General features: G+C 39.1%; 1 protein-coding gene across 15 annotated transcripts in view; it reads right to left on the reverse strand.

The window, feature by feature from the left end:
• SFI1 (SFI1 centrin binding protein) overlaps positions 1-12,310 on the reverse strand; it is a 96,949-nt gene that overhangs the window by 44,933 nt on the left and 39,706 nt on the right. For 14 of the 15 annotated variants that reach the window (XM_031028356.2, XM_081801768.1, XM_081801775.1 and 11 more), the window contains one exon: positions 1,164-1,281. In XM_031028356.2, the coding sequence (XP_030884216.2) occupies positions 1,164-1,281 (118 nt within the window). Of the gene's footprint in view, positions 1-1,163; positions 1,282-12,310 lie in introns of those variants that run through there. The other variant, XM_081801779.1, reaches the window with a different exon arrangement.

Consider the following 12,310-nt stretch of genomic DNA (forward strand, 5'->3'; position numbering starts at 1 on the left):
TGAATAAATAAAATTATGTAAAAATATTTTCTATAGACTCTAATAGAAATGCATACTTATTAAGCATTTAAAAGTATTTGCCAGGATGCCGGGGTGGCTCAGTTGGTTAAGTGTCTGACTCTTGATTTCAGCTCAGGTCAAGATCTCAGGATCCTGGGATCGAGCCCCCCCATATTGGGCTCCCTGTTCAGCGGGGAGTCTGCTCCTCCCTCTCCTCTCTCTCTCTGCCCCTCTCCCCAACTCGTGCTCACGCGCGCTCTCTCTCTCTCAAGTATCTTTTAAAAATTTGCCAAATAAATTTTAAATAAAAATAACTTAAAGAAGTTATTTAAAATAAAGAATTTTAAGGTGTACTGATGTTCTGGATACTGTGCTAAATACTTTAGAGATTACCATATTTATTTCCCATGACAACCCTGAAAGACACTTAATGGTGTGCCTGTCTCACACATAAGGGAAGTGAAATGTGGAGAAGTGAAAGGACCCAACACTGCATGTTGTAACATGGATTTGAGCTTGTCAGTCTAACTGCAAAGCTTCTGCCCTTATCCATACTATATAGAGGGTCTAGCTCTTTTGAGCTTTTAATATGCTGCCATTCAGGACACCAAAGGACCACCAGAGATAATGTACAGTGGGATCAGTCCCATTATAAAGCAGCTCATTGTTACACATGCTTGGCTTTCAAAGTCATCTAACTCATGTCTCTCCAAAGTGTGGACAGTGCTGACGAAAGGCTGTGCAGAGCAGTTAAGAGCATGGGCTTTGGCATCAGAAAGATGGGTAGGTGAGCCCTATTTTGCCAAATACAACTTATATGAGCTTGGGCAAGTTACTCAACCTTTCTGAGACTCTTTGTGTATCTTGGTCTTTACAAAAACAGTACTTAGTTTAGTTTATGGTGACGATTATATGAGACTTTACATTAAGAAAATTAACACACACAAACTTAACACAGGGTTTAGAACATAGTAAGTACTCAATTAGTGTTACTTCTGATTGTGTGAAACCTGATTGTATAGTGGAACAAGCTGTCAATAAATATTTATTAAGCATCAATTATGTTTGAAACACTGTTTTTAAGGTGGGTTTTTAATGCTTCGTAAAACAAGGCTGAGGTAAGATGATGGCTGCTGATCTGTAGGGCAAAGGAGTGCACTCACCACAAAATACTCTGCTGCCTAAACTCCAGGGCGGTGGTCTGCATCTGAAGTTTGGTTCTACGAAAAACCACGTAGATCAGCCAGGACTTCCAGGCCTGCCTCATCTTTTGCCTTGCATCTAGATGCACCAGAAAGATTTTCAAAGAGGAGTAGGGAGAGATACATTACTCTGGGTTATGATAAAAGCTCATGGGCTCTCTGTATTCATCCCTCCTTTTGAAGATCTAAATTCCTCCAGCCTTCAAGTGCCCCCTGGTGGAAAAGTTGTGAAGCTCTACAAAATAAATCAGGATGCAAGTACACGCGAAGAATGGCTACGTAAGTGATGACATTTACAAAACGCAGGAAAATCAATATACTGCCCTGTCCAGAAATCTTTTGTCTTACAGCCCTTATTTTTAGAGATATGTTCCATAATATTTACAGATAAAATGATATGAAAACAAAAAGCAGAGAAGTGAGACTGGTCTGAGTTGGTAATTGTTGAAGCCGAGTGACAGGTACATGGAGGTTCATTATTCCATCTTTCAATTTTGTAGATACGTAAAATTTTCCACAGTAAAAAGTTAAAGGAGAAGAAGAAATCATGTCATAAAACTTGCTGTTTGAAACAATAAGCAACACAAAAGAAAAGGATACCACGTATATCTATTTGGAAAACAGAATAAAAGGGATCAGTAATGATCCTGGAGAAAAGAGACTTTACTAGATACAGAAACTGCAAAGGTCCACAGGTCTCCCTTTGCGGTAAATCCCATTTTTATTATCAAAGTCTAATGAAATAAATTTCTGTTCTTTTTAGAACAAGAAGGAGAAAACAAAAAAAAAAATTTTTTTTTTTTTAAGATTTTATTTATTTATTTGACAGAGAGAGACACAGCGAGAGAGGGAACACAAGCAGGGGGAGTGGGAGAGGGAGAAGCAGGCATCCCGCCGAGCAGGGAGCCCGATGCAGGGCTCGATCCCAGGACCCTGGGATCATGACCTGAGCCGAAGGCAGACACTTAACGACTGAGCCACCCAGGTGCCCCAGGAGAAAACAAAATTATGTCAACCATTTTCGGGTCATTCTCCAAAATGTGGTCAATACAATGAGAGCTATATTTATGTTTCATAGCAACTGACAAGTCAGGTCAAAACATGGTCACAACTTAACATGTAGCTTCCTCAGGCCCCTTGGGCCACACTGCTGTGGTTTAAGAGTTTGGGTTCCTACGTGAGACAAACCAGGTTTGAACACTGAGCTTGTCACTGAGCTGAGTAACCCCGCAAAGTTCCTCATCTGCAAAATGGCGCCTTCCTTAAAGGTGTGTTTGCCAAGAGTAAATGAGATCATCGATGAAAAGTGTCTCCAATAAATGCAAGCTGTTATTTTCTGAGGGTGGTACCCAAGAAACTGCAATAATGGTCTCTGCCATGATTCTGGACAATCTGAGAACCATGCTTCCCTAAGGCCTGAAAGTACTTGTTACTTTTTTTACTTAACAGTGCAAGAGTGACTGAAAACTATAGAACACTCATGAAAGAAATTGAGGAAGACACAAAGAAATGGAAAAACGTTCCATACTCATAGGTTGGAAGAACAAATACTGTTAAACTGTCTATGCTTCCCAGAGCAATATATACATTCAATGCAATCCCTATCAAAATACCATCAACATTTTTCACAGAGCTGGAACAAATAATCCTAAAATTTGTATGGAACCAGAAAAGACCCTGAATAGCCAAATGAAAGTTGAAAAAGAAAGCCAAAGCTGGGGGCATCACAATTCCAGACTTCAAGCTCTATTACAAAGCTGTAATCATCAAGACAGTATGGTACTGGCACAAAAACAGACACATAGTTCAATGGAACAGAATAGAGAACCCGGAAATGGATCCTCAACTCTATGATCGACTTTTTCAACATAGCAGGAAAAAATACCCCATGGAAAAAAAACAGTCTCTTTCAACAAATGGTGTTTGGAAAATTGGACAGCCACATGTAGAAGAATGAAACTGGACCATTTCCTTAACACCACACACAAAAATAAACTCAAAATGGATGAAAGACCTAAATGTGAGACAGGAATCCATCAAAATCCTTGAGGAGAACACAGGCAGCAACCTCTTTGACCATGGCTGCAGCAACTTTTGGCTAGACATGTCTCCAAAGGCAAGGGAAATAAAGGCAAAAATGAACTACTGGCACGTCATTGAGGTAAAAAAGCTTTTGCACAGCAAAGGAAATAGTCGACAAAACCAAAATATAACCTATAGAATGGGAGAAGATATTTACTAATGTTTTATCAGATAAAGGGTTGGTATCCAAAATCTATAAAGAACTTACCAAACTCAACACGCAAAGAACAAATAATCCAATCAAGAAATGGACAAAAGATATGAACAGACATTTCTCCAAAGACATACAAATGGCCAGAAAACACATGAAAAAATGCTCAACATCACTCAGTATCAGGGAAATACAAATCAAAACCACAATGAGATACCACCTCACACCAGTCAGAATGGCTAAAATTAACAAGTCAGGAAACAACAAATGTTGGCAAGGATGCCGAAGAAGGGGAACCCTCCTACACTGTTGGTGGGAATGCAAGCTGGTGCAGCCACTCTGGAAAACTGTATGGAGGTTCCTCAAAAAGTTAAAAATAGAGCTACCCTATGACCCAGCAATTGTACTACTAGGTATTTACCCCAAAGATACAAATGTAGTGATCTGAAGGGGCACCTGCAGCCCAATGTTTAAAGCAGCAATGTCCACAAAAGCCAAACTATCAAGAGAGCCCAGATGTCCATCGACAGATGAATGGCTAAAGAAGATGTGGTATATATATACAATGAAATATTACACAACCATCAAAAAAATGAAATCTTGCCATTTGCAATGATGTAGATGGAACCAGAGGGTATTATGCTAAGTGAAACAAGTCAATCAGATGACTTATCATATGATTTCACTCATATGTGGAATTTAAGAAACAAAACAGAAGAGCACAGAGGAAGGGAGGGAAAAATAAAACAAGATGAAATCAGAATAGGAGACAAACCGTAAGAGACTCTTAACCACAGGAAACAAACTGAGGGTTGCTGGAGGGGAGGTGGGTAGGGGGATGGTATAATTGGGTGATGGGCATTAAGGAGGGCATGTGATGTAATGAACATTGGGTGTTAAATACAACTGATGAATCACTGAACTCTACCTCTGAAACTAATAATATACTGCATTAATTAATTGAATTTAAATAAAATTAAATTTAATAAAACAGTGCAAAAATGAACAGACACTCCCTGAGGTCTGTAGGCATGGCCTGAGACAATTGTCATACGTCAAGAAGAACTCTTCCTTTTTAAAAATTTATTTGAGAGAGAGAGAGTGCCCGCACATGCACACAAACGCATGCATGGGGGGGGGGGCGGCGGAGTCTTAAGCAGACTCCATGCTCTCATGACTCTGAGATCATGACCCTGAGATCACAACCTGAGCCAAAACCAAGAGTGAGACACTTAATGGACTGAGCCACCCAGACAGCTCCAGAAACAACTCTTTTTATCTGAAGAATTCAAGTGACTTTGCTTTCTACTCCATAATACAGCTGTATTTATTATAACTGCAAATAATATAAGATAGCAGAATGCATATTCCTCAAATAAATATGGAATATTCACAAGATAAATGTTCTAAAACAAACAAAATAAAACAAACCTTAACAAATTGTTTAACAGAACTGAAATCATACTAAGTCTGTTCTCTCATTCCTAATGGGGTAAAGTAGAAAATTAATAAACATATTTTGAACTATTTCTATAAATATAGAAAGGTATTAGAAAGTCCCCAATAGGGGCGCCTGGGTGGCTCAGTCGTTAAGCGGATGCCTTCAGCTTGGGTCATGATCCCAGAGTTCTGGGATCAAGTCCTGCATCGGGCTCCCTGCTCAGCAAGAAGCCTGCTTCTCTCTCTCCCACTCCCACTCCCCCTGCTTGTGTTCCCTCTCTCGCTGTGTCTCTCTCTGTCAAATAAATAAATAAAATCTTAAAAAAAAAAGAAAAGAAAGAAAGTCCCCTATATAAGACTAAACACACTTCTAGATAATCTGTGGGTCAAAACAGAAGTCTTAATGGAAATTAGAAAACATTTCTCAGGGACGCCTGGGTGGCTCAGTCGGTTAATCAGCTGACTTCGGCTCAGGTCATGATCCCAGAGTGCTGGGATCAAGTCCTACATCAGGCTCCCTACTCGGCAGGAGGTCTGCTTCTCCCTCTGCCTGCCATTCCCCTTGCTTGTGTGCTCTCTCACATGCTCACTCTCTCTCTCTCTGGAAAATAAATAAATAAAATATTTTTAAAAAGGGGAAGAAAACATTTCTTACTGAATGAAAGCAGAATTGCAAATATTAAAATCTGTGGGGTGCAGTTAAAGCCATGCTTAAAGATAACTTTATTACAGTAAATGCTTGTGTTAGAACAAAGGAAAGGTCTCAAATCAATAATCTCAGCTTGCATCTTAAGACACTAGAAAAGAAAAAACCAAATTAAAATCAAACCTTGCAGAAGTGAGAGAATATAAAAACAGGAACAGAAATCAAGGAACTTGAAAACAGAAAAACAACAGAGAATGAATGCAGAAGCTGGTTATTTGAAAAGAAGGATAAAACTAATAAAGCTCTATCCACACTTACCAAAAATAGAAGGCTAAAGACATAAATGATCAATATTAGAATGGGAGGAGCTACCACTACAGACCCTGCAGACATTAACATTAAAATGGAATACTTCAAATGACTCTATACCATAAATTAAACAACATATTTACAATGGACCAATTCCTTGAAAAACAAATTACCAAAACTCATTCAAGAAGGAAGAGGTAACCTAAATAGTCTTACATCTACTTAAAAACTTGAATTCAAAGTTCAAACTTCTTTAACAAAGAAAACTCCAGGCCCAGATGAGTTCACTGGAGAATTTTACCAAATATTTAAGGAAGAAATAATACGAATTCTACAAATCCTTTTTAGAAAATAGAAGACGATGTAACACTCCCAACTCATTCTATGAAGCCAGTACGACCCCGAACCAAAACCAGACAAGGACATTATAACAAAAGAAAAGTACAGGCCAATATCCTCATGAACACAGAGGTAAAAATCCTCAACAAAAAAATTAGCAAACTGAACCCAGCAATAGATAAAGAATGGCATTAATCTGAGGAATGTAAGGCTGGTTCAAAATTTGAAAATTGCTCTGTTTCACCATATTAATGGACTAAAAAGGAAAAGCAGTGAATCATCTCAATAGATACAGAAAAATCATCTGACAAAATTTAATGCCTCTTACTGATAAAAATGCTCAGAAAACTAGGAATAGAACTTCCTTAACCTGACAAAGGACATCTACAAAAAACCTACAGCTAACATCATATTTAATGATTAAACACTGAATGCTTTTCCCTTAAGATCAGGAACAAGGCAATGATGTCCACTCTGACCACTCCTATTCCATATCTTACTGGAAGCTATAGCCAGTGTAATAAAAATAATCTGGAAAGGAAGGGATAAAAATGTCTCTGTTCGGGGCACCTGGGTGGCTCAGTCATTAAGCGTCTGCCTTCGGCTCAGGTCATGATCTCCAGGATCCTGGGATCAAGCCCCGCATCGGACTCCCTGCTCCACGGGAAGCCTGCTTCTCCCTCTCCCACTCCCCCTGCTTGTGTTCCCTCTCTTGCTGTGTCTCTCTCTGTCAAATAAATAAATAAAATCTTTAAAAAAAAAAAAAAGTCTCTGTTCACATATGACTTAACTATCTGCATAGAAAAATCCCTTGGAATCTACAAAAAAGGTCCTATAACCAATCAATAAACTTATTAGCAAGGTTGCAGGATATACAAGATCCATATGTAAAACCATAGAACTTTTAGAAAAAAACACTGGAGAAAATCTTTGTGACATTGAAGTAGGTGGGGTTCCTAGATACAGTATCAAAAACACAATCCATAAAACAAAAAAATAATAAATTGGACTTTTTCAAAACTAAAAATTTTTGCTCTGCAAAGACACAGTTAAGAAAATGAAAAGACAAGGAAAAAAAAAAAAAGAATGAAAAGACAAGCCACATTCTGGGAGAAAGTACCTGCCAATCATGCATTTCACAAAAGACTTGTAACCAGAATATATTTTTTAACAAAACTCAACAAGAACACAACCAATTTAAAAGGACAAAAGATCTTGAACAGACTCTTCACCAAAGAAAGAGATATAAATAGCAAGTAAGCATAGGAAAAGACACTCAACATCATTAATCATTACATAAATACAAATTCCAACCTTAATGAAATACTTCCACACACCTATCTGTATAGTTAAAATTTTATTTTAAATGACAATACCAAGTGCTGGTAAGATGAAAAACAAGTAGAACTCTCATAAATTGCTGGTAGGAATGCAAAGTGGTACAGTCATTTTGGGAAACAGTTTGGCAGTTTCTTATAAAGTTAAATATACACATATTGTAAGATCCCAGCAATCCTACACCTAATCACACCAGAAAATTATGCCTAGATAATCTACCCAAGAGAAGTATTCATATGGAAAACTATACACAAATGTTTATGATTTATTATTCATAGTTGTCTAAAATTGCAAACAACGCAGATGTCCTTCAATCAGTGAATGGATAAACTTTCATACACTCCTACTATGCAGTATACAGAATACTACTCAGCAATATAAAGGAACGAACTACTGATACATGCAAAAACTTGGATGAATCTCAAATGCATTATGCTAAGTGAAAGAAGGCAGTGTCAAAATGCTACCTACTGTATGCTTCCCCTTATATGCCGTTCTAGAAAAGGAAAGTCTATGGTGATAAAGAACTGGTTCATGGTTGCCAGGTATCAAGCGTGGAGGGAAGGTGCTACAGAGGGTTAGCACAAGGTCAGGAGTGATGGAACTTTCTGTCTCCTGATTGTGGTGGTGGTTACACAACCATGCATTCCTCAAAACTCAAAGAACTATACACCAAAAAGAGTGATTCCTCCTTTGTATAAATTAAAAAGGAAACAAAAACATAAGCAGCTTACCAGCTCAATACTGAAACAATGCACCTGGTGCTGTAACTAAGAGGCTTCAGCTTCTTACATTCTGGGAAAACAGACAAGGGGAGGAAGAATCCACTGTGCTGGGGGAGAGAAGGGAACATAACATAGGGAAGATGATATTTGAAATGGGCCTGCTGGAGGAACTGCAGGGGCAAACATGGAAAGATATGGAAGTGCACATCCAGTGTGGCAAGGGCATAGGGTGTATGGAAGGTAAAGAAGAGAAAGGATGAAGACCCTGTATGCTATACCAAGGAGTGTTGACTTTATTAGCAAAGAGGAGCCAAATGCATTTGTATGCACAGGAGTGACATGATCTCACCTATGTCTTAACACTATTATAGCTATGTGGACAATGAGAAGGGGGAGAAAATAAATGCAGGGAGATGAGAGAGGAACTTATAAAACTCTGGGGAAAAGATGAGGATTAATCGGGCAGTAGCAAAGAAAAGATGAGGGCAAGGGACATGTTGGAGAGCCATATTATGAGCATAGATAAATGACTGATGTGAGGCATGAGAAGTGGATAGGCCATGCTTTAGTAAGGCTTCTCACTTAGCTAGGAAAAGTAGGAGGAAATGCAGGTCTAAATGTGGGGCAGTTGATAAGTTGTATTTGTAAATTGCTGAGTTTGAGGCGCCTGCAAGGCATTCACATGAAATGGGTATGAGGCAGCTGCTAATGCAGACTGCACTATCATTTTGAAACTCAGTGCCTTTTTCTCTTAGACTCCCAATATGGGTTTCTGGACTCACCTCAAAGAGGAACCAGATGCTGACCAGAGCTAAACTGGCCACAAGATCATGAAGGGGCAACCTGGACACAGAAGACCAGAAGTGGAGGCGCCTGGGTGGCTCAGTCGTTAAGCATCTGCCTTTGGCTCAGGTCATGATCCCAGGGTCCTGGGATCGAGCTCCGCATCAGGCTCCCTGCTCTGCGGGAAGCCTGCTTCTCCCTCTCCCACTCTCCCTGCTTGTGTTCCCTCTCTTGCTGTGTCTCTCTCTGTCAAATAAATAAATAAAACTCAAAAAAAAAAAAAGAAGATCAGAAGTGAGCACTGCAACTTGACACATGACAGCTAAACAGACAGCCACCCCAGGTGCTGTAGGAGGGCACGAATAGCCAGTTCACAGAAATCATGCTTAAATGAGTTGTAGGTGCCATATGGAAAAAACCATAGGGATATGACTATCCAGGAGATACAGGAGTTCTTGCTCAGAGATGAAGATTCTGGATAATAGGGGGGCGCCTGGGTGGCTCAGTTGGTTGAGCAGCTGCCTTCGGCTCGAGTCATGATCCTGGGGTCCTGGAATTGAGCCCCGCATCGGGCTCCTTGCTCCGCGGGAAGCCTGCTTCTCCCTCTCCCCTCCAAAAAAAAAAGATTCTGGATAATAGGAAAGGGGATCAAACAAATGTTCCCTTTGACCTGGTGTTATTTTCTCTCAGAGATAATGTGCTTGTCTTCCCAAGAGCTTCTGTAAAAGTAAATGTGGGCTCTCAGGAAACTAGGAAAAAGAGAGGGGCCTTCCTCAACCTGATAAAGAATATCTACAAAAAGCCTTTATCATACTTAATGGTGAGAAACTCAAAATTTTCCCACTAAGATCAGATATAAGGCAGAAACGACCCCTCTCAACTACTCCTTTTCTTTTCGAAGATTTATTTTACTTATTTTAGAGAGAGAGAGAGAGCGGGGGGGAAGGGTCAGAGAGGAGAGAGAAACACAAGCAGATTCCGTGCTAAGTGAGGAGCCCAAAGCAGGGCTCGATCTCATGACCAACCATGAAATCAGACCTGAGCTGAAACCAAGAGTTGGACACTCAACAGACTGTGCCACCCAGGTGCCCCTCAACTACTGCTTTTCAACATCATATTAGAAGTTCTAGCTAATGCAACAAGACAAGAAAAAGCAATAAAAGGTATAAAGATTGGGAAGAAAGAAGTAAAACTGTCTTTTTTCACAGGTGACACAACTGTCCGTGTAGAGAACCCCAAAGAACTGACAAAACAAACAAAAAGATTCCTGGAACTATTAAGCAATCCATAGCAAGGTTGAGATGAAAAGTTAATATACAAAAGTTAATTGCTTTCCTATATACCAGCAATGAACAAATGGAATTTGGAACTGAAAGCACAATACCATTTACATTAGCACCCCCAAAAACGAAATACCCAGATATAAATCTAACAAAATATATACAATGTCAATATGAGGAATACTGCAAAACTCTAATGAACAAAATCAAAGAACTACATAAATGGAGGGATATTCCATTTTCATGGATAGGGAGACTCAATATTGTCAAAATATTAGTTCTTCCGGGGCGTCTGTGTGGCTCAGTCAGTGAAGTGTCTGCCTTTGGCTCAGGTCATGATCTCCAGGTCCTGGGATAGAGCCCCACGTCGGGCTCCCTGCTCAGTGGGGAACCTGCTTCTCCTTCTCCCTCTGCCTCTCCCCCTGCTTGTGCTCTGTCTCTCTCTCAAATGAGTAAATAAAATCTTTTTTTAAAAATGTCAGTTCTTCCCAACTTGATCTATAGATTCAAAGCACTCCTAACCAAAATCCCCGCAGGTTATTTTGTGGATATCAACAAACTGATTCTAAAGTTTACATGAAGAGACAAAAGACCTAGAATAGCCAACACAATATTAAAGGAGAACAAGTTGGAGGAATGACATTACTGGAGTTCAAGACTTACTATAAAGCTACAGTAATCAAAACAAAATTATATTGGCGAAGGAACTGACAAATAGATCAATGGAACAGAAGAGAGGGCCCAGAAACAGAGCCATGTAAATACAGCCAATTTATCTTTGACAAAGGAGCAGGGGCAATACAATGAAGCAAAAACAGTCTTTTCAACAAATGGTGCAGAAACAACTGGACTTAGACATGCAAAAAAAAAAAAAAAGAATCTAGACACAGATCTTATATTCTTCATAAAAATTAACTCATAATGGACTACTGACCTAAATGTAAAACACAAAACAATAAAATTCCTTGACTTAAATAACATAGGTGAAAACTCAGATGACCTTGGGTATGATACAACACCAAAAGCATGATCCACGAAAGAAAAATTTGATGAGCTGGACTTCATTAAAATTAAAAACTTTTGCTTTCCAAAGAAATGTAAAGAGAATGAGAAGACAAGCCACAGACTGGGAAAAAATATTTGCAAAAGACACATTTGATAAAAGACTGTCATCCAAAATACACGAAGAATTCTTAAAACTCAACAAGAAAACAATCCAATTAAAAAAATGGACAAAAACACCTCAGCAAAAGTATACAGATGGCAAATAAACATATGAAAAGACGTTCCACATCATATGTCATCAGAGAATACAAATTAAAACAACAAGATACCACTACACACCTATTAGAATGACCAAAATCCAGAACACTGTCAACACCAAATGCTGGTAAGGATGTGGAGCAACAGACACTCTCATTCATTGCTAGTGGAAATGCACAGTAGTACAGTCACTCTGGAAGACAGTTTGGCAGTTTCTTACAAAACATAGTCTTATCATATGATCCAGCAATTGCAATCCTTGGTATTTATCCAAAGGAGCTGAAAACTTAGGTCCATACAAAAACCTGCACATGGAAATTTATAGCAGTTTTATTCCTAACTGCCAAAATTTGGAAGCAACCAAGATGTCCTTCTTAGAAATGGATAAATAAATTGTGGTACATCCAGACAATGGAATGTTATTCAGCACTAAAAAGAAATGAGCTATCGCCAAACTATGGAAAGAGCCAATATGTCCATCAACGGATGAATGGATAAAGAAGATGTGCCATACACACACACACACACACACACACACACACACACACACACACACAATGGAATATTATGCAGCCATAAAAAACCCGAAATCTTGCCATTTGCACAACGTGGATGGAACTAGAGGGTATTATGCTAAGCGAAATAAGTCAATCAGAGAAAGACAAGTATCATATGATCTCACTGATATGAGGAACTCTTAATCTCAGGAAACAAACTGAGGGTTGCTGGAATGGTGGGGGGTGGGAGGGATG

Source organism: Leptonychotes weddellii, chromosome 13, assembly GCF_054177405.1.
Source record: "Leptonychotes weddellii isolate Sample4059 chromosome 13, ASM5417740v2, whole genome shotgun sequence".
In the NCBI taxonomy this organism is placed as follows: Eukaryota; Metazoa; Chordata; class Mammalia; order Carnivora; family Phocidae; genus Leptonychotes; species Leptonychotes weddellii.